General features: G+C 35.2%; 1 protein-coding gene across 2 annotated transcripts in view; it reads right to left on the bottom strand.

The window, feature by feature from the left end:
• The window catches only part of stk32c (serine/threonine kinase 32C), an 81,819-nt gene that overhangs the window by 3,475 nt on the left and 54,314 nt on the right, over nt 1-24,030 (bottom strand). For both annotated transcript variants that reach the window (XM_088917446.1, XM_088917445.1), the window contains exons 3-11: nt 19,516-19,667; nt 10,705-10,878; nt 7,343-7,380; nt 5,502-5,591; nt 5,010-5,113; nt 4,770-4,886; nt 1,609-1,734; nt 1,291-1,419; nt 564-631 (exon numbers count right to left, since the gene is read on the bottom strand). In XM_088917446.1, the coding sequence (XP_088773572.1) occupies nt 564-631; nt 1,291-1,419; nt 1,609-1,734; nt 4,770-4,886; nt 5,010-5,113; nt 5,502-5,591; nt 7,343-7,380; nt 10,705-10,878; nt 19,516-19,634 (965 nt within the window). In that variant the 5' untranslated portion in view covers nt 19,635-19,667. The remainder of the gene's footprint in view (nt 1-563; nt 632-1,290; nt 1,420-1,608; nt 1,735-4,769; nt 4,887-5,009; nt 5,114-5,501; nt 5,592-7,342; nt 7,381-10,704; nt 10,879-19,515; nt 19,668-24,030) is intronic.

Below are 24,030 nucleotides of genomic sequence, written 5' to 3'. Positions count from 1 at the left end.
AATATACAAAAAACAATATATGAAACATATATGTTAGTTAAACTGAATAAAGAATAATATTAATTAAAATATACTAAGAAGTGTTAAAAACACAAGAAATGCTATTATACCCATTTTAATATTTCTCAGTATATTAATGCTCATATGTTTTATAGAATGGAGATATGTAGCAGTAAAGTGGCACAAAAAGCCATAAAAAATTAGTTCTCATCTGGGATGTTTTCTAAATTTCAGATTCAGATGTTTCTAAATAATGTATTAGTTGACAATAGTGATGTTGTGTAACTCTGATAAACCAATATTCACACTTATAGAATGCAATTTTAGTCTCCAATAAAAATTGTATTTCTAAGATATTTATATTGTACACAAGAAACAGCAATAACAAAGTAAAGTAATGGAAGAAAAACTAAATGCTTGCAATGTGGCTTGCAATGTAACAGAACACTTCTGTTAAAGCAACCCTTACATACATTATAGTGATGTAATCATTATTTTCAACAATCACTGTAGGTGTGCATGGTTAGCCAGGAGTCTTATTATTCTTTCTGTACTGTACTTACTTTTCTCTATTGAAGATCATGAATTCTTGTTGGACAGCCTCAAGGCACTCCTGAAGATAATCATTTTCCTGTAATAACAATGCATATATATTTCAACACAGGTGAGGAGTTACAAAAAAAACATACAGTACATACAGTAAATATATAAAGAAATTGTGTCATTTAGAGACATAATGTATATAGTGATATACTGTAGACAAAATATATTAGTGGTTGTTTGATGTAGCTCACCTAGGATAGGGAAAGACAGACTAACTGAAAGCATGAGGCTGACTGGACCCACCCTCACTTTCTCAAGGAATGAACTAAGGAGCTGCTCCAAGGGTGAAGACATGATGGTGGGACTTGTCTGAGAAAGATGTGCAAGGAGAAGTTCAGGAAGTGATATATATATTTATGTTAGAGTGCAGAAGTTGGCCAGAATAGATCTGACCTGCCTTCGAAAGTTATGTTTAGAACTTCATTTGTTGGATCATTTGAATACAATATGTTAACACACATAGATAATCACAACCCATGCTGATGAATGAACAGTAGCATTGTGTGATTAATGTAAATCACACCTGCAACATGCAAACCTTTTTAAATAAAAGCTTATTCTGAGAAATCCATTGCTTCTCAATAACCACTTTTTTGTTGTTCATCCTCAATCTTACACAGACCCATGTGAAAACCAGAAAAAAAAGAACAATTGAAAGAGAACAAAAATGAACATATGTCTACTTACTGACTGGGAGTCTTTGCTGTTGTCTCTTGATTTGTTCTTTGCCAATCTCTTTTTCTTCTTGTGAAGAGGTCTCGACTCCAGGATCATCTCCTCCAGCTCAAAAGTAGGGTCGCAATGCAGACGGCCTTTCTGTAAAAACAGGACACACTTGATTGCTAACTGGCTCTGAAGCAGAATTCTGCTGTAGTCTGTAAGAGTAATATGTCAAAAACCATACAATCAGTCATAGATCTTGGTAGAGGAACTACTAGAAGCTACTGCAGAGCAATGAACATTTCATCTGGTGCCTATTAGTGTTTGATAATAAAGTGTGCTTACATTTGGAACAAATCCAGGCTCAACTTTCTTTTCATAGACAGCAACCCAATTTACATCAGATAAGTATGGGGAGGTCTGCATATCCGTAAGGCCGCAGAAGCGATGCTCAGGATTAACAGTCAGTAGCTGCAAAATACAAATTCAGTACTTTCTTAATGCATATTTTATTTCTTGAGGAATCAAAAAAGGGCAAGAAGCAGGCAAAAGGTAAGCACCATGCAATAAATACTAAAAATCTATTTAAAAAGGATATTCATGATATATTATGATATATACAGTATACAGCCAGAAGCCATATCACTCTGCAACTCAGAACTGGCAACCCACTGAAGCTAAGAAGGTGTGAGCCTGGTCAGTACCTGGATAGGAGACCTCCTGCGACAAATTAAGGTTGCTGTTGGAAGAGGTGTTTGTGGGGTCAACAGGGGGCGCTCACCCTGCGGTCCATGTGGGTCCTAATGCCCCAGTATAGTGATTATACTGTAAACAGGCGCCATCCTTTGGATGAGATGTAAAACCGAGGTCCTGCCTCTCTGTGGTCATTAAAAATCCCAGTGTGTTTCTTGAAAAGTGTAGGGATGTAACCCCGACATCCTGGTCAAATTTCCCATTGGCCCTTACCAATCATGGCCTCCTAATAATCCCAATCTATGAACTGGCTTCATTACTCTGCTCTCCTCCCCACTAATAGCTGATGTGTGCTGAGTGTTCTGCCGTCGCATCATCCAGGTGGGGCTGCACATTGGTGGTGGTGGAGGGGAGTGGAGTGTCCAGAAAAGTGCTATATACAGTACGTGTAAGCAATTATTATTATTAATTATTATTATTAGCATTCCAGAATTAAGCAGTTTACTAGTTTTATCATATCAGTGCCAAATTATGATACGGAAAAGACCAATTCCGACAAATAAACCTGTTTAATAACAAGTCTCCATATTTGCTTTGAATATAGCATAATTCTTCATAAGAGATATAGATTTAAGACTGTAAAGCTTTCTATTTTTTTTAAACTAAAAGGGCTTTAATATTAGAAATAGTACTGAGAGAAATGTGGTGCATATTGAAATACTATGGCCATAGAAACTGGACAGGCAATCGGGAACTACTCTCAAGAAACAAAAAATATGAACCACAAAAATACGAAGACCACAACATAACTATGAAAAATGACAAACAAGTGTGGAAGCTTTTAATCTATTGAATTATTTATTTTCTAAAATAATTTTCTATTACCATTTTCATAGAGTCTTTTCTATTTTTATCTTTTGTGTTTGGAATTTAAAAACAAGTTAAACATAAGTCCCAAACCATTTGAACATTTTAAGCTGTTATTTTATGAAATTGTTATACAGTGAATTTAATCATCTAATATATTCATAGTCATATTTTTTCTTGTTGCTTTCTGAATATATTTGATATTCGTATCTGACAATGATCTGTCACTGAAACAGTAAAATTACAGATATGCAAATGTGTTTTATTTCCCTATACTTGCTCTTATTCTCATACAAGAGTAGAAAAAAAAACTATCCCCTTACACACTTCCTAAATAGCTTCATAAAACATTAGCATTTTCAAATTCTGCTTTGAGTTTCTTAGCTTCTTTGCTAAATGTCCATTAGAGGGCTCTCATCAGCCAAAATCTTTGCTTTTGCTTGAATCAGAAAATAGAAATGAACTAAAATAAATGATTTTATATAAGTAAATAATTTGATAAATCAATACTGATTGTAAGAATTGGAAATAAAATTAATTATACACTTAAATATAGTACTATTTCCTTGGCCACAGCCTGAATTCAGCCTGCAGTACCAGACATTTCTAGAGCATTCATTCAGCAGGGAATTATTTTTAAAATGTTTAACTAACACAAGGAAAATGTTTTCATCTGGGCCTCTGAAAGAGACAGTCATCCAAGACTAGGATAATATGGAAATGAAATCTACTCTGAGGGATTATAAATGTAAAAACTTATATCATCTTTTTGCAGAATAAAAAAAAACCAGAAAATAAATAATGTTTCATAAATGTATTGTAAAATATCAAATGTATCAAGTATTGCAAGTATTGGACGTAAAGTATTGCAAGTATCAGGTCTATATAATAATCAGGTATTAAAAGGAATGATATTCATATGCACTAAACCTTTAAAAAAAAGACATCACAAATAAAGTTATTGCATTGTAATTTGTGTTAGACTTTTTGACCATTATCAGATACTCCAATGATGTTTGAGAGCGGATATTCTGAAAAACTAATTATTTCAAAGTGAATATGTGGAACATACTTTTGACTAAAAGGTTTTTTTTACCTTTTAATTCCAATAGCTAGCATAGGAGGTAATCTGTGGTCTCACTGTTGTCATCCAGACAACTATGTGTCAGGAATTAGTAGTGAGGACCCTATGCAGAAAACCAGGGCAAACTCCAAAAGGCGTAGTCGAAAGAACAATCCGAGGTCAGAAAGCCGTAGGTAAACTAGCCAGTGCTAAAGTACAAATAACCAGAGGCGGAGCCGTAATCTGTAAGTGAGCCGAGAGTCAAAACCAGACAAAAGTACCAAAACCGAAACCAGGAGACGTAGACGGAGAACACACCAGGGTCAGGAAGCCAAAAACTAAGTAGTGAATAACAATGAGACTGGGAGTAGCTCTAGCCAGGAAAACCCTAATACTGAGCACCAGGAAGAGTGTGAGGCAGCATTAAATAGGCTGTGGAAAAGGGCTAATTGGGAACTGTGCTGGAATGTGAGGTGGAATGCCGATTCCGCCGGGGGCGTGGCGTAACACTATGTCTCTGATACAGACTGAACCTTCTGTTTTGGCTTTGTGTGGTGCCAGATATGCCAAAAATGCCTCATTGATCTTTACAAGAATTCAAGGTTGAGGGCATTGCAAAATCTCATTACAATAAGAAAGACAGAAAACATTACAGCAAGGGTATAAACAAGGCCATTAACAACCAGTGTAAACCCAATTCAAATGAATGGGGAATTTGAAAATGGAAATGTCATTATACCTATGTAAACTGTTTTATTGTATTGTTTTAAAATGTATTTCTCCACAATTACATGAGTAGTGTCCAAATGCAATGTGGTAGCTTGTTATTGTCACTAACAATACTAATACAGTAAATACATGGAAGCCCATCCATTTCTCTCACCTTCCTAAGTAGAGACACCAAGTCTTTTGACCAAGCAGAGGAGTACTGCACACTGACAGTGCTGAATAACTGCAGCAATGACTCCACTGTGTTACTGGAATGGATATCATATGGTCTCTAAAAGGAAAAACATGAAAAACAAGTCAATAATTCCAGACAGATCAGCTTGCCTCTCCTGTCATCAAAGTACATCACCACAATCACAGGCAGCCAAGTCTCTCTCTTGACCAGACACTCTACCCATCCACGGAGAACTTCATAGGTTGTCACTCCCAGGGACCACCAGTCCACTTCAAAGGCATAGCCAGTTCCCCCATTCACAAAGGAATGAAATATTTCTGGTGCTGTTCCAAAAACAAAATGAAATATAATGTCAATGTTCCAAAGAGTTGCAACACTGGTCACAACTCTCGCTTTTCCATAAACAGATTGCATGTGGGAACATTTTGTGTACAAGTTCTCAAGCCACTTGAGAAAATCAGAAACAAAGAAAGCTTTATTTATGTAAAGTAAAACAGATGATTATCTTCACATCACTGACACAGAAAATACTTTCTTTTCAACTAAATTGACCATTATTTCCAGTCTTTCTTTAGCTCTATTCTATTATTTTTGCTTTGAATCAAGTCTTATATGGGAATTATTAGGAAACTGTTTACTGCTTTTAAAATTCATTGCAGTTTAATACATAATAACACACAATAGGAAATGGAAACAGCAGGGGTTTCTTACCCATATATGGCTTTGTTCCAGCTAAAGCAGTTGCTCTTTCTCCATCTTTTATTATTGTTGCTATGTTAAAATCAGTGAGGTGTGCATGTCCTGTAAAAATAAAGTCAAATTAAACAAACATGCTGCTTTACGAAATATTATGTAAGTAGGTGCCAAAACAACAGTCTACTTTTGCATCTTAAGATGTACTTTATGTGTGGCAGGCCTGTCTTGGAATGGACTGCAATAGCAGCTCATGTGCCGTGAAATAATAATTAATAATTGCTTACACTTATATAGCGCTTTTCTGGCCACTCCACTCAAAGTGCTTTACAGGTAATGGGGACTCCCCTCCACCACCACCAATGTACAGCCCCACCTGGATGATGCGACGGCAGCCATAGTACACCAGAACGCTCACCACACATCAGCTATTAGTGGGGAGGAGAGCAGAGTAATGAAGCCAATTCATAGATGAGGATTATTAGGAGGCCATGATTGGTAAGGGCCAATGGAAATTTGGCTAGGACGCCGGGGTTACACCCCTACTCTTTTCAAGAAACGCCCTGGGATTTTTAATGACCACAGAGAGTCAGGACCTCGGTTTTATGTCTCATCTGAAGGTCGACGCCTGTTTACAGGATAGTGTCCCCGTCACTATACTGGGGCATTAGGACCCACATGGACCGCAGGGTGAGCGCCCCCTGCTGACCCCACTAACACCTCTTCCAGCAGCAACCTTAATTTGTCCCAGGAGGTCTCCCATCCAGGTACTGACCAGGCTCACACCTGCTTAGTTTCAGTGGGTTGCCAGTTGTGAGTTGCAGGGTGATATGGCTGCTGGCATATATCTATATCATTTGTAAATAGACACACTGGGTGGTAATTAATCAGATTGTGGTTGGTGGTTACACATTATCTTTTGTGGCTAATATGTTTAGGGATATAAAGGGCCTTACGGTGATACTTGTTGGTCTTGTTTTGGTAGCAGTCTGTGTAGGCTCCTACAGTGTCTAGTTGTTTGAAAGGCCTGTTTAAGTGCTGCAATTCAGCCTACCTGCACTGTCCAGTATCACTGTTGTGAGTTTTTCCATGAGTCACTTTGTTTAAGGGTGGGGTCTGACACAATATGGTTGGCATATTATAATTTACATTCAAATCTCAGTATTTAAAAAATGTTTAGTGCTAAATCAAAGCTATGATCTGCCTACTGAACTTCGCCAACCCATTGGTGGATTTCATTTGTGTGAAAACACACACTCTGTGTCTAATACATTGAATTGTTGACTTGGTTCAGACCAAAGCCTTCTTTCCTGAGCACAGAAAAGACATACTAATGACAGTACATAATAAAATGATTTATATAATTCTCAGTTTTGCTGCATTTTTATAAAATGTGGATAAAGTGATAGATATTTGTTTACCAGAAGTGTTTTAATTGGAATGTGTCTCTCACAAGATTACTGTATAGCAACATTTCTTAAATGGTTGACCTAAAGCTCTACTGTCTACATAACTATACTATAACAAAGAGGGACACACATATAAAATGTATGAAAGTGGATCAGCATGTCCTTGATTTTATTCTTTTAGTATTTAAAGCATTACCTTTACTATTTTTACAACAGTTTCTGGCCCTGTCAGAGGAATATTGGCACAGTAATGTGAAAGAAGCCTCACATGGTCTAACTCAGTTACAGTACGTCCAGTATACAGTATATCACCTTGAACTATTTCTTTCTGTCTCAAGAGATTAGAGACTTGTGCTGTGCCATTATAAATGACTTCTTCTGGCTAAGAAAGAATCTTTGCTCTTATAGAAGGTAATTGCTTCTTAAATTTGTATAAAAACACTCTCTTACCTTGCTCATCAAGTAGGATGTTGTCAGGTTTGATATCCCTATTAGAAAGAAAAATTGCAAAAATATAAAATTATTTATTAAAGAAATTATGAAAGAAAATAAGCTGAGCAATTAAGTCATACTGAATACAAGTAAGATGCATTATTTGCAATGTAATCTTTTGAAAACCATGAATTTTGATTTTTAATTCAACAGCTTCTGTGCATCTGTCAGTTTACCTAAAGGTGCGCATTTCTATTTTTAATTTGCTTGGATTTTTTATGCAGTCATGTATGGAGATTACAATTTTCTATTTTTTAAGATATGTTTTTATACCCATTTATTCAGCTGAAACAATCTGGGTGAAGTTGCTTCAACAAAGATACAACAACCTCTCTATCCAGTAGCTCAATCTAGCCTAAGGATAAATTACCTAACAGACGTAAAAGCAAATACCTCATTCTCCCTATTTACTTAATAACATCGTATATGAATAGCCACATTGAAAATTCGATCTACACCTTTCAAAAGAATTATAGGAATGGAAATGACTACAGCAAGTGAGTGGTCTTTGAAGCCAGAATTGATTATTTATTCTGTTAATGTTTTTCAGAATAATAGAATGGGGGAATTTAGATTCAAATTCAATTTAATTTGAAGGAATAACCAATCTCACATATCAGATAAGGGGAGACAATATCTCCATTTATCTTGAAAAAGAGTGCAAGTGCAGTTGAGGAATTATTTAAACTGAATAAATGTGAAGTTAACCAATTCTGTGTGGAATTATTTATAAAAAACACAAATGTCATGAAAGTAACAAAATAGCTCTTCAGACAAAATCTGAAGTTGTTTTTATAATTGTATGCAATTAGATTCTGAACACATAAGGGGAAGGGTAGATGAGCAATATGCCTTTGTTATAGTAACTTAAATCACCAGGGTGCAACTACAATGTTTTTATTTTAACTAGAAGAGCTTTTTCAAACTGCATCTCATTGCAGAGCTATGCAGTACTATAATTCTAGGAATTACAAGGTACTCTTAAGGGTGTGAATTAAACTGATGTGCCATGAAAATCATTCAGACTGCTGTTACAGTTGGGTTTTATTAGAGACAGATACTGTACATCCTTATTATACTAGCACCTTTAAGAACATAAGATTACAAAAAAGGCCATTCAGCCCATTTAGCTTTTTTTGGCAATGATCAGTTTATTAATATAAGGGTCTCATCCAGATGTTTCTTGAAAGAAGCCGGTGTATTGGCTTCGACATAGCTGGGCAGCTTTTTACAGATTCTCACACCACAACTATAAAGAAAACCTACTGTAAGAGCTCAAAGCTGGAACCAACTTGTGAGACTAAAACATAGTAAAATATATTTTGGATTAAATGTCCAAGGCTTGAACCAACTTTAAATTGTATCAATTTCAAAAACCCTTTCAGCTGCCAAAAAGCACAGCACATTGGTGATGTATAGGTGACTTTGATGCATTCAAAAGCATTTTTATTTTCTAGGCACTCTTTGAAGAAGTTCCAATCTGGCAACAAATGCTTAAGTGGTTGATGTGGTATATATTCAAATACAATGGCAAATTTGATGGCAAAGCTACATATTGAATAAGGTAAAAAGACATCTATGAAGTTTACAGTTTTATCAATGCACATACTGTAGGTCACATGTGATTTGAAGTAATTCCCACCATAATGTGCTTTTCCACCATGTAGTCCATGACAAATATCAGCTCAGAAGAACATCACAACCTCTCTCCAACCGATTTGTTTATACTGCTGTCTTATTGATCTTCAGCATGCCTTAATTTTTTTCCTATAGTAGCTCATTCTTAATTTTAGCAGTAGCCCCCAAAACCAGCATTCAAAACAAACACGCTACAAATTGCAAGCTGATTCAAATGTTGGCTCATTAATAGATTCAGTGGTAAATTCCAAAACATTGAAAATTGCCATTTAAGTATATTATGTAAATGTGAATTGTGAAATTAGATTAGTGCATTTGAGACTAGAATCTAAACCAGAGGAAAGCCAATTGATGTTGCTTGAAACATTAAATGAAAATATATTTCATTGTACATTGTATAACAAATAGCATAAAATTATCATTATTCTCAAGCATATATTATAGTCCATAAAGAGTTTTCTATTTTTATTTCTTATTATCCATTCTTTCTTTTTTGTTTTTTTGATAAAAAAACAATCAGTTTAACAATATTAATTCCTACTTCAAAGTGTCATGAACGCCAGAATTAAAACCAACAAAATGTGAAAACTGTGCAAGGGTCTGAATACTTTTGTAAGGTAAAAATATTTTACAGATAAAAACAAATAATGTAAATGTCATGTTAGCAGGCTCAAAATACAGCATCCAGAAGATTAAGTGTAAAACTGGTGGGTTTGCATTAACAGAACTTCAATAATTTATACTTTTAAGCCAATAAGCAATGATGAATGTAAACACGGCAGCAGAACAGGGATGATTTTATTATTCCTATATGACTCTTCAGAACGTAGACAGAACGTAGAGAAATGGCATTGTTTGGATTTCAGAATTCTTTAAGTGTATTAATTTTTGCTCTGCAGGCTGTATTACAGACTGTGTTGCTAGGATACACTTAATCAAAGTTGGTGCCACAAAATAATTGCATGGTATTCTCCCGTCAAAAAACCACAATACGGAACAAAATTGCTGACCAGGGGAGTACTACAGATGTTGTAGCACTGAATTACTTTGTTTTCTGGGAAGAGCAGATTCCTTTTACAGAGAAACTTCCAGTCAGTATTACAGCAGAAAAAAAGACAGGTTGTATGGAAAATGTATTCCTATCTTTAAACAAAAAAAAAGAATGTGGGAAGTGACTATGAAATAAAAAGAAGGTCAAATTCTACTGAACATTAAAATACATAATCCAACAAAGACGATACTTGCTATTTAGAGCAGCATTAATTTCACATTGACAATCCAATTAATCCATTTTTAATCTGGAATACATGTACAGGTATATTTAGTATTTCGTGAAGCACAAAATAAAAATACAGCACAGTATGTCTGAAAAACAAATGATCAAAAACATATTTGTATAAAACAGAGAGTTACAATACCTCCTAATAAAATTATAATTGAAAATACATCCCAGCCCAGAAAATAAAGCTCAAAGGTAGCACAGACAAAAGAGCAGAAGGTAATGCAAATTAATGTGATTGGATGCTGAGAGGTTACCGTAAAACCACTAGCAGCTAGTGGCTTCATGTATCAAGCTGTGAATTGTGAAGCCTGTGGTTCGCACAGCAGAAAATATTCTTCCTGGTAGTACTATAAATTTATGGATATCTAATATGGGTACAGACACAATATCAGACCATTACCTGTGAATAATGTGCTGACTTTGTAGATAATCTAGAGCCAGGGTCATTTCACAGATGTAGAGCTTGACTGCCTCTTCAGTAAACTGGACATTCTGCTGTAAATGATAGCGCAGGTCTCCACCTAACAGCAAATCGACCACCATGAACATGTCTTCCTCATCCTGAAAGGAGTACCTGCAATTGCAGTAAATCAACGTAATGTTACAGGAAACCATCATACCACACCTACACAACATTGCAGTCTTTGGAGCACAGCCACATCTAATTCATCTTCATAAGAGCAAAGGGGAAATGGTGTGTCTCCATCTGATTTTGGCATAAATGAACTCTATGTTTATAGATGATGGAGCTGAGAGAGTGCTTTTTAAGCATTTAGCCTCCAGCATGCTTGCTCTGCAACACCAGAATTGTATAGATGCTCTCTGTGTTTATCTTCCAAGCTTTACATACAGTATATGGTTAAACAGGATTCCACACACCTCTGCAAAGATCTTTTACATTCTCAGAAAGACTATTAATGATCATCTTATTTCCTATGTATAAATTAGTAAATTAAAGTTGTTTGTATCAGAATGGTAGCATTGCGCAAGACTCAGATCCTTTCCTCAATCACATTCCCTAGAAAGCCATGAGGTTAGATTTTGGAGTCATTGAAGAGTTTTACAGTGGGAGTACATCTTTGTGTGATATTGTAGTTCAAAAGCCAGATCAAAAAGCAGTACTCTCATTTTTAACTATAACATTAAAGTTTAACTGTTTTATGATTGACACTAATGCTTATATTCATTTCTTCAGATAAACATTCCTGTTTTATTGTAGCTAAGACATTTCTATGACCCTTTATCTACAGTACATCCAACAAAAATAATCATTTTCATAAAAATAATTATAATATTCACAATTATTTCAGAAGAGAAAGGAATATGTCAGGAAAGCAATCTTTACTACTGCTGTATTTAATGTATTATATTTTGACTTCTAAATTGATTTTAGATCTACTTCTCTGACATTTTGGAAGAAACGTATTTGTGAGTTGCATACATTATGTTAATAAGGCATTGATTATTATTACGAGACATACTGTACATTATATATCCAGAGTACTACAGAGGTCAGATAAACATGCAACATAAAATGCATCCTTAATTTTACATCAGTATTGATCATTGAGGGTGCTAGTCAATTTCAGAAAGGAGAAATGCTTGATTAGGTGGAGAGAAGATGTCACTTTTAAACTCTTATGGATACTAGTATGGAGAAGACAGACGGTGACAAGAGTGCAGTGACTGAAACATTAAGCCAGTATGAAAGAAACAGAATGGATATGCATGAATACACATCAGCCAGATGGAATTCTCTTGTTGATTTATGAAATACTCAAAACTCATAGAAAAGGAGGTAACAGTTTTAACTCCTATTGGCTGTGTATGATATAGTGCTCTAAATGTCGCACACTATCAAGGTCATCTGTGGTTGTAAAAATATAGAGTACATCATATTGTTTTTTTAAAGTCACTATTGTTCAATAAAAAATATTACAAAAGTAATCTAGTTACTCCTCATGACATACAAACAATTTACAAGATTGATTGCATGAATACCTTTTGACAGTACACTCATACATGTGCTCAAGTGCTCATATGTACTTGTTAATAAAACACTGCATAGATTATTATGTGGGCTGAGAGTAAAGATTTACAAAAAAGTAATGAAGTCATAAGCATAATGAATAAATTAATAATACAGTAGGAAATATAGCACAGAAGATTTCACTACCAAACGTCTTGCAAATAGCATGGAATGAGGAATAATTTGAGTGGTACAGTATATGGTGCTACTCTGACCACTAATGCTGTCTCTTCAGTTTGTTTTCATGATCAATTTCAGTCCATCTCACATCATTACCTGAGTGCATGTGGCTGTAATAATCAGCATGATGGCTTAAAAGCGGTGAAAGCTTCATTTGGTTAAAGTGGTACCTAGCCACTCTTTTTAAAGGTTGGACATGGTGCTGACATAGGTCAATACTGTATTTTTCAAGATTTAGCTTGCTCTACTCCCATTATGAATTTGATTGATAAGGTTTACTGCAAGCTTCACAAATCATTTATTTTACGCTAATTACTTAGTTGGTTTCTCTTAGAGACTATTTCATCAGAAATGTTTTTTAATCAAAATACAGAAAGAAAATGTTTTAAAGTAGGGGTGGCGAAAAATAAAAATGAGAAACAGTACACTAAAATCAGTGATACTAAATTGAAATGATGTCATGGTTATGCTTCCAAGACCTTAAAGTCTTATAGTCGTCCTTTCCCCAAAACACCATTACTGTACTACTTTGCAAGAGAGAGTGTTGTCGTTAGCTGAAGTATGATTGGAAGCATTGCATTGCTCTGTCCAGTTCACATCATGTCAAAACACTTCAAACAGACGCTGCAAATCAATCAGAACTGAGAAAAAGAGTAAAAAACTGCAAATGTAACATGGAATACAGAATCAAATATGTAAACTGAGAAATTCATTAAATTGTTGGTTCTGGGACTGTAATTGCCTTGAGGTCTCCAACGGCTGATGACTTTGTATCATATTTGTAAATAAGAGTAAAAACCTCAGCACGCTATGAAACTGCACTTAAAAAGAATGAAAAAAAAACAACAGATTTTATAATATGAATGAGCTATCGCTCTTTACACTCATATTTTCAGTGATAAAGTTGGAAATATATCATGTTGCAGTGCTGTTCAATGTTTCAGTTGTTGTGTGTTGTCTTACTTCACTCCATCCATATCCAGTTACAATCCAGAATTATTAAATGACTTGACCAAATCCAGACCGAACTGTAATGTAATGTCCTTAGGAATTAGCATGTGGATTGCAGGGATGTGATGTATATATACAGTTCACACACAGTTCCAGGGTGTGACTTCTAAAGTTCATATATTGTTTCTTAAATGAGCATTTCATGTATTGAATCGGGTTAAATTAAAAATTACAGCTCAGCATTAAAAAATAAACCTGCATAAACATACTGTAAATAACTGATTATATCAGTTAGTACATAACATAAATAATATGATTTTAATAAGATCTTAGGGATATAATAATATGACAAGAGTCTAAACTCATGTCAGTACAGAAGGACATATATTCATTAAGAACACAGTAAAATTCAGAATCATAGATAAATATTGACAGGCAAGATTGTTACCAGTGTGGCACTTAGCAGAGAACTGAAATAATCAGGTCGAGATAAAATGGAATTCATGGAACAAAGTTTCTCTAAAATTCTTTAAAACTTATCTAACCTAGATAATCAAAATGGCACTCAGATGATTCTGCCACGGAAAATTCTTTCTCTGGAAAGGGTGTGACTTATAAAGCCTAATAAATCAGGTCGATTTTAGGAAACACTTCATTCATTTTAAAATTCAGTTTTAGATTTTGTTTTTTATTGTCATTTAATTCCTTTTTTAGTCTTGTCATAGAGTTGTGTTAAAGAAAATATTCCTTATTCATGTTTTTATCTAACACATCGCTGACTTCCTTTCTCTTTCATTCTTATGTCACTCTCTCTAAGACATTATAACTGGCAGAAAACCAATGCAACATTTGCCTGTGCCCCCACAAGCTACTTGTAATTTTTTCAGGATCCAGCACATCAATTGAATACTTTCCATTATTCACTCTTCCATTTCCACTCTTCATGCAAAGTAAGCATTTCGTGCCAAGTAACAGGGTAAGCCATCATTGCAATAGATAATTAGAGACATTCAAGTTGGAAATACCAATGAAATGGACTATTGAATTGTTTTAATACACAGAATGAGCTCCTAGAAGAAGATATTCCTGTCAAGAATAACTGCCTAAGCTTCTCTGAAGAGATGCCTTAGTCTATACTGAGGAATAAGTTTTAATAGCTATTTTAATCTTTTAAAAATGTCTTTAAGAAGAGATTCTATGCTTATAACAGATACTGCACATAAAAGTATACTGGATCTGTTGTAATTTATGATTCTCAGTGTAAGAGTATAACATAGGCCCATTTATTTTATATTTATGAAAAAATAAATTGTTAGTACTATTAGACTGTACTGTAGCCAGAATATCTTGTTTCCAGAACTGACCAGAAAACAATTCTTTCCAAGACGGAAAAAACATATAAATGCTCAAAAATATAATTTGCTGTAGAGTTTTTATTTTGATCACTGTCATTTATGTAGTAAAAGGCATAAACATATAAAAAACATTATAAATCAATTATTAAGGGTGTTGCTATATTTTACTATGCTGAATATAAAGTAGCATGGAATGTCATTGTATATCTCTCCATAGCTTTTCTCTGTACATATTCCAAATAAGCTGTTTGTAGACCATGTACCTAAACTGGTCAGTACTGTGCCACTATGGAGCATGCTGGATGTAAAATCCAGGTTTTTTTTCCCTATTTTTTAAAAATCGATTTGACATTTTCAAAACCTGTGACTTTTTTTCTTTTTTCTCTAAAGCAGAGTTTAACACTGAGGTATTGGGTGCGCTAGACACAGTTCGTGACAAACTATATGAAAGGGCACACTGTATTACAAAAACAGTATATAGTATGTACAGTATGAAGTACCATATAGTTAAAATATTCATTTGGCTTCCATCTTTCTCTATCATGTACATAAGAACACAAGAACATAAAAAACAATATGAATGAGTGGAGGCCATCTGTCCCATATAGCCTACTGGTTTTTGAAAGAAGTCAGGGTTTCAACTTCAACAATATGGCTGGATACGGTTTTCTACACACCTAAAACTGTTAATGGAAAAAAGTTACTCTTGTTTTTAGTTTCATCTGCACTTTCCTGTAGTTTTCCCTTGTATCATCTGATTTGTGTTTTTTTTAATCCTTTAATTAACTAGACTATTCAAGTGAGAAAAGAATGTTTACAATGACAGCCTAGCCAAAAGGCTTACATCATTGTGGCAAAGAAAGCAAAGCAATGAAAGAAACTAAAACAGTCTATTTTAGAATTTATGTAACAGAGTAACCCTCAGATATAATAGTGGATAGTTTCAGCTCACTATGCAAATTATTCCAATCATTAGCAGAGGCAAATTAAAATGACTTGATCTTAAATTGTAAGATGGCATAGAGAACTGCATCACATTATGCAGATAGGAAGGCATGTTCCCAATTACAGCTCTGCCAAATTAACTAAAACCTGTGAAGCATTTGTCACATATGCAGAGAAGCCAATCAGCAAAGTTCACAATAACGAGTCTGATAGCACCGTAGATAGATTTCATGGTAAAGATCATAATATGTGCAATAAGGTCACCGGTGAGACATCTTAGAAGAGAATGGTATAAGATATCACTTTCCAAGACCAATTTACCGGGCTTTTTTGCAAATAAAAATGTTGTAAATCAAGTCTTGACATTAAGACCCTCTAGACTTAAAAGAATGATCTTGTCATTTAAAGATGAAAATGAATATGATAGAGGGATGAAATTGTGTAGATTGTATTTGTCATGACTCACGTAGCTGAAGGAATAGTAGCCAAGCTTTGAGGATAAAGCTCCCCAAATCTTCATCATCATTGTAAGGAGTGTGCTAGGGAGCTTGTGCAAGAGTGTAGGTGAGGTGTGTGAGAGAGATGCGCAGTTGGAAGTCCTGGGTGCAAGACTTATGTGAATGGAAGTGGGTGAGATTAGGATATAGCTCTCCTCCCAAACTTAAATGAGTGGTTTACACTTGACTGTGAAAAGGTTGCACTGGGTTGACTTGTCAGTACCTTTCAATCCGGTTCCATTGTAGCCGTCTCTGTCCAAGACTAAAACAATTCAGTTCCTTGAGCCTGTCCTTTTATCTCATAATATCTGGATGTAGGGCTGGATGTAGGTTCATTCTCCGACTTGACTACCAACTTCAACTGGTTATGAAATTGTACAGGCATAGATTCTGTAAAACCTCCAGATGTAGCAATCTACAATCCTGCTTCAGTTATAGAATAATGAATCTATTAATATTGATATAAATATGTATTTTATACATTTAGATGTACTATAAAGTAAATGATAGATTATCAACTATCCCTGTCCTCTACACAGCAAAAGAATGCATTACCATTTTCAAAAATGAAGCCATATCTGGGATCCTGAATCACTTTAATTATTTATGAACTTTACAAGTGAAGAGTTGAAAGCTAAAGACAGTTTTGTATACTTTGGAAGAACAAAAGAAAAACTAAGATTTATAATGTATAATTAAATAATGAGTCTTTCCAAAGCCTTTTTACGTTGTGTGGGTAAATATGCTAAGGATGCTAAGATTTACTAAGCTAATCAATGGCTAAATACATTCCTAATTTAATCTTCTTTTCCACTCTCTGTTTCCACTAAAATGTCAAAAGCAATTAGTCCAATGCATCTGGCACATCATTACTGCTCTATCAATAAAACAGAACTCTGGTTCCCATAAACTCTAATCAAAGCTGACTACTCATACCTTGCATTTCCATTTTGTTGTTGTGGAAGGTTCACTTTATTTATCGAAAAGCAGAGAAGATGGAGATCTAAAACAAGTATCTTGAAACTGCAGTAGAAATCCAGGTTTTCTTTTAATTAGGGCACTTCTTTGTAACTGAAATTCACTTTCATATAAAACTCCACAGGTAATTGCTGTACCCTGATTCTTCTTTAATTATATGCATATTGATACAATGTAAACTAAGTGTTTATTGTATAATTTCATTTAATAGCTGAAACAGCTGCTGTAATTTCATACAGAAAATTACTTCCATGTGAATTAAAAGAAATCCGAAATCTACATTTCATTACAAAAAATATTTTTTAAGAAACTGATATGGTGGATATACAGTAGTATTACTTTATGAAAGTAAACGTGATTTTTGGTATATAAAAGTCTCTCCAGAGAGGGTGGAAAACTATTACAAACATATGGAGGTAAAAAATTCATTAATACAGGCCCAGTCAAGACACATACTTGAAAATCATTGGGATGAAGAAATATAGGGAATATTCAAAAGACTATAAAGATACATAATTGAGTGATTACACAATTAGGCAGGCTGGGTAGGTACAGTACACAGCAAAATTGTATTAAAACATTTTTACTGACTTGGCTAGATGCTATTCTACACTGCCTGATAATATTTCTTCTGAGTTTCATGTGTGTGTGGGCACAATGAAATTGTTAAAAATTACAGCAAGAGTTTGTTACATTTGCAAACTAAGACGTTTAATACCTAATATGTTATCGTTTTATTTAAGACTATATACGGCCCTCTAAACATACTGAACAGTATGAATGGCTTGTAATTCCCTCAAGTGAGTTGCTATACTAACAATACCTCAAGTATAAAGGATGATTTATCAAATAAATAAACTGTGGACAGTTTATTATTCACTCCAGTCTTTTTAATAAAATAGCTGCCACATTTTCATCGTGACTATGAATTTATGCCTGTGCTGAAGTACACTGATATGCTTTGCAATGCAGATTTGACAGCTCCAATGTTTCTTTCAGATAACCTGAGAAAAAAAGAATAACTAATGAACGTTTTTTTTAACAACACACCAAAGGCATCCAGTGAAACACTAAATGACAAACTGCTTTAAATAAAATCTAGGTGGGAATGAACAGAAATGCTAGCAAAAAAATCTTCCTTATTGTATTTGCACAATGTATGGCATTGCCTTTAGTTTTTACAGTCAGACTGAGACTTTAGATTTTTTAAGCCAGGCCTAGAAAACATAAAGACCCCAATTTAAATTTGGATGTGTGGAACCATTGATGTAACAACCTAGATCCTTTTATGAGCTTTTAAAGATGCTTATTTAGTAAACTGGCATTCAAAGTACAGCGTTAGAATCTCTTTAAATAGTAAGGTAAAAGGAGTAACCATTTCAGTTATCCGCCATGGATGTTTAGAACAACCCAGAGGATCTGTAGTCCAAAATAATGGTTAAAAAATCAGCTCTGTTTTTCATTTTGATAACAAAATGAGATATTAGAAAAAAGAAAATCATAATGCAGGTTCGTCTCCATGGAAACCTATGAGTGTAGGGACAGAACAGCTTCTGACCTGAAAAAAAAAGCAAGCCGCTGATTTACTGAACCCTCGCAGCAAAGTCTGGCTACCACCCATGGCTGCATGAGGGATGACAGGGTGCCATACGCACTCCTCTGCCAACTCCTTCAGCAATGAGTGATCTACATTAGCAAGATGAATAAAAAAAAGTGCAAATTGCTCTTGCCTGTAATGTTCAGTGCCCCATTTCCATCATGAGCTGGAGAAATCAGACCTTTTCATAAATGTATTTAATATGCTGTCATTCTTTGCTTATGAATTAAGGAAGAAGAGCAGAGATTAAAATGTAATTTAGAGGTAATTGCAAAATAATCTGAATGGTCGCTAACCAAATTATCTGAAAGATTTTCCTTGTTTTCATGATTCTACACTGCTCTCTCAAGTGTGTTTATTTAATTCCTACCAATGATAAAATGATCATTATTAACAAATATTTTATAGCTGGAATATATGAAAGTACAAAGGTTTGACAGGGCAGTAAGAGTTGGGACTTTCATGCAAAATCACTTTGGTCAGTTTTCAAAGCCAATTCAAAATTAGACAGCTTAAATTATAAAAGAGTACAGACATGCAGCAATCCTGAAACTCAAGGTATTCAAGACTTTGTATTACCACAGAAACCTCTGTTTGCACAATTTCCCCATTTTGACAGAACACTATTGTCATAGCATGCAGAACAAAAAGAAGTAATTAAAAAATGCAGGATAGTCACCAGAGGTTTACTAAAAATACATGTTCAATTTCCTGTAGGATCTCTAGCTCTCTAAAGACGTTTCGGACCTCGTCTCTCTCAATGCACTGCTGTTTGTTCATGTACTTCATGGCATACATCTTCTCTGTGTCCCTCTTCTGCACGATGCACACCTGCGAACAAGAAGAGTGTCATCACAGAAAAGTCAAGAAGTACTCACGGAGGGAATTCAGGTGGTCGAGGTACTGGTATTAGTTGATCAGATCACATGTGTGAAAACAAATATTCCCCATTTGTGCCCTAGAATACTTAGTTTTTGAGTGTATTACCACTGGGATCAGATTACTTCAAATTAAGGAACTGTACATCAGCTGTCATAAAAAGGCTTCACAGTGAAAATATTCTGTTTTGCTATCTCTCTCAACGTTCAGCATGGAATTAGCCTCTCCTTGTACTTTTTCAGATTGCATACTAAAGTAGCTCCCCAGTCTAACTCTACAATAATTTAGAATGCATTTCAATTCTACTGATTTTTCTTTGTTCTGCAACTCAGCAGAGAATATGATGGGTTAACAATGTGTTAATATCATATATGTTCACCATATCTTGAGAATCCTTTTCTTTGGGTTCATACATCTTTGTCAAATATCACATGAAAAAAACAACAAAGTATATTCTATAATGTCTCCTTTTCTCCTTGTTAGTCAGATTTTGAGAATGATATGCAAGGCGTTCTAAAATCTTGATATTACAGACTAATGTATTTCAATGTAAGTTACAAAATATGACAAAACATCCACACAACAAACTGGTATTTATTTTGAGTGAGTCACAAAACATATTAGTTTCCTGTTCCTTTAAATATAAAAGACAATGGAATAGTGTTGCTGCTGTCAAGTGTAACATGGAATCTGACATGCTTCGCTAGCAACAAAAAATGGAGAAAGGCCACCTGCACTGCAGAAAATGTAATGAATGACTAAACTAAATTAAACTGTCTCCTGTAACCCAGGTCTCTTGATTAAACTAAACTGCAAAAGTGTATTGATTACATAAGTTGATAACTCACAGGGTATACTATTCCATGATGACAAAATCTCAGATTGTATTTTTTTGCATACTGTATTAATTTTTAAGCCCCAATTTGTCTTGATATTACTCAAGATTTATTAGTGAGTTCTTGACGTGGAACAAAAAGTTGTTGTTTTTTTCTGCTACAGTTAATATGCACATTTAATCATCCTGGTATGAAGGCTGTCGACCTAGTTACCATCCCACATGTACAATAAGGGAGTTCTGGGAAGAAGCACTCAGCAGCAGCCCAGAAGTTCCACATTTTACTTTACAAAGGACAATTCTAGAAACTTTAGTGTAAAATTCCAGGCCCGTTTTTTTACAAGCTTTCACCTACTTCTCCAATGTGATACTGTAGTGTCTGCTTCTATGTGGTGAGGTCCCTACTGAGTATGAAACCCACTTCTCTAGCTCTTTAGCTTGATTGATTCATTGACTAAAGAAATGCATTGCATTAGAACATTCTGTGATCCTGAAAAAGTGGCAATTTAAAGTTTATTAGTCTGCTTTTATGCCCAAATTCACATATGGGTACATTTAATAACAGTTCCTTTGCTAAGGACTTGCCAAGGATTTCTGTCATGAAGGAGTGGCACTAGAAACATACTGTATATTTCTGAATTAAAAATGATCAGGTTATGAAAACTGAACGTATAGCAATCATGAGCAACTTATTACTTTGTTATAGACAAAAGGAATTAAGTGTATTTATAGCTTTCCCCTTCTCTTATGCTACACAATAAACAGACATCTAATCAAAAAGTGAAAGGGCGGACCCCTTGGGGTGCTGGGTGTCCTACCAAGGAGATCAAATTAACCAGTTTAGTTATTAGTAGTTTAACTAATTACACTACATGTACATTTTATGTTGAATGAACTAGCAGCATAGGCACTCGTGTGGAGCAGTGATTGTGTTTCTGGAACCATAACTTGAAGGTCGTGGGTTTAAATCCTGGGGGGAGAGTGCTGCTGTACCTTTGAGCAAGGTACTTCGTCTAAACTGTTCCAGTAAAACTCCCAGCTGTTTAAATGGGTACAATGGTGAGGTGCTGTCGATAAAGGCATCAGCCAAATAAATTAATAATAACAGTAAAATATTGATTTGGCAGAAAAATAAATTCAATGGACTTATAATGATTTTTTTAAGTAAAGTAAATCTATATATTTGCATTTGTGCAAGTTATTAAGTTTCCGTATTAAGTATTATGATTGTTTGATATAGGATTGACATACAAAACTGCACAACAGATTAGTAAGACTAAAAATGCTTTTTTTAACTAGGGACCTAAATTAATCAACAGTTTCTCTGCTGGGAAATGCTGCTTTGGAAGAAAACCACTCATTCATGCATTCGTAAAACTGTGTACTTCTATTGGGAAAGCACTAACTGCTGCATGTTTCAGCTAATTTCTTTTATTTTCTCAATGTGTTATTACCACTAGTATCATTATTATTTACTATTTTTATTAGATTTTTTATTCATTAAAATATATTACTTACTTTGATATGAAGCAGAACTTAAGAACTCATATGCATGGAAGTATCTGATTATGTGACTAGTTAATTTTACCTTAAGAATGGCGTCCCGCAAGGTTCGGTGCTGGCGCCAATGCTATTTAACATCTACACAGCTGACCTGCCATGTACAACTGCCAAAAAGTACATTTACGCAGATGACATTGCTATTATGCATTGTTCCACAGACATCAAAGCAATAGAAACTACACTATCGAATGACCTGAACAAGCTGAAATGCTACTTCAAAAACTGGAGGTTAAAACTTAGCATCACCAAGACAGTGAGCAGCATTTTCCACCTCTCCAATCGCCTTGCTAACATAACAATCAACGTCAAGTGCGAAGACAAAACTATTCCATTTGAGAAAAGCACGAAATATCTAGGAGTTGTCCTTGACCACTCACTGACCTTCAAACAACATCTCGAACAAACAGCAGCAAAAATCCAAGCAAGGAACAACCTCCTGCGAAGACTAGCTGGCACTAGCTGGGGTGCAAATTTCACCATCTTACGCACCTCTGTGCTTTCTCTAGCCTTCTCGGTAGCTGAGTACTGCTCTCCTGCCTGGCACAACAGAAGCCACACGAAGAAGGTAGACACAGCCCTGAACAACAGCATGAGTATTATAACCAAGTGCATTAGATCTACGCCCACTGAATTGCTACCGATTCTCAGCGGCATCTCTCCACCTAACCTTCGCAGAGAAGCAAGTTGCATCAACCTTGCACTGAAAGCCTCGGATGACTCCAACCACCTGCTGCACGATGCCACCTGCAACCGGAACACCACAATCCTCCGATTAGAAAACCGGCACTCACCTTCTAACACAATGAGGCGCCTTATTAAAGAAGCAAACAACAACAATGGCACTAATTGGGCTAACAACAAGTGGCAAGACGCGTGGAATAATAACAACCACAGACTGAAACAATTTATTAACAAAGTATCCAACAAACCAGCTGGAAATGACCTACCCAGACAAGCCTGGGTCAAGCTGAACCGACTAAGAACCGGACATGGCCGTTTCCAGGCCACCCTACACAAGTGGGGTCTCACTGATGACCCAACTTGCGAATGCGGCGATGGCAAGGAGCAGACGGCCGACCACATCCTATACTCCTGCCCTCGCTTCAGATGCCCCGGCAACTTTATCGATTTGGATGATGCCTGTTATTGAACAGAATAAATTGGCCCATCAAATTTTTGCAGGTGTTACTTAAATGTTAAATGTTACTTAAATTAAAAATAACAGGTGTACCCAAGATGTGTGGTATTTGCCTTCCTCTTTGTATTTTTAATAGAAGAATTTGAAAAAATAATATTAAAAACCTAATATAAGACACAACAGTAAGGTTATGTTATAATGATCAAATTCTGAGGTTTCTCACATTGCAGAACCAGAATCTAAACTGGGTACTCACGTGTTAAACTAAACTACTATTTTTGCATCATGGTATACAAAAATCTACGACAGAAATAACCTGCCTCATATTGAAAACTGTTAAGAAAGTTGGTTTGCAGATGAACTGCTGTGCAGTCTGTCCAGATGGTTAAAAGCTGAATATTGGAATTTTGCCTTATACTATGAAATGAGGCCATGCTTTTTCTCTCTGCCCTGTTTTGGCAATGTTTTCAGTAAAGCAACCTAGATTTGTTTTCACTAGAAGTTTCATTTTAGAGATATTACAAGAGGTTTGAAGATACTGTAACATGTTACTGAAACTTAACATATGGTGCAAGCAGATAGGAAACTCAGAAACAGTTACACGGAATGCTCCGTATTTAAAATCAAGTGATACTGTACGTCCTCTGAGTCACTCTGGGGTTGATTAAATGATTCAATAGTAACTAGAATAGGAACTAGAAAAATGGTTTGGTGAGCAGTAGTGTGTTTTCTTTTCCAGCTTTGTTCCTGCTGTGGAGAAATAGCTCTGGCTGCTCTAA

This window comes from Atractosteus spatula, chromosome 5 (genome assembly GCF_055471065.1).
Source record: "Atractosteus spatula isolate fAtrSpa1 chromosome 5, fAtrSpa1.hap1, whole genome shotgun sequence".
Taxonomy (NCBI): Eukaryota; Metazoa; Chordata; class Actinopteri; order Semionotiformes; family Lepisosteidae; genus Atractosteus; species Atractosteus spatula.
The sequence above is the reverse complement of the archived record's forward strand: the minus strand, read 5'-3'. Positions and strand labels throughout refer to the sequence as shown.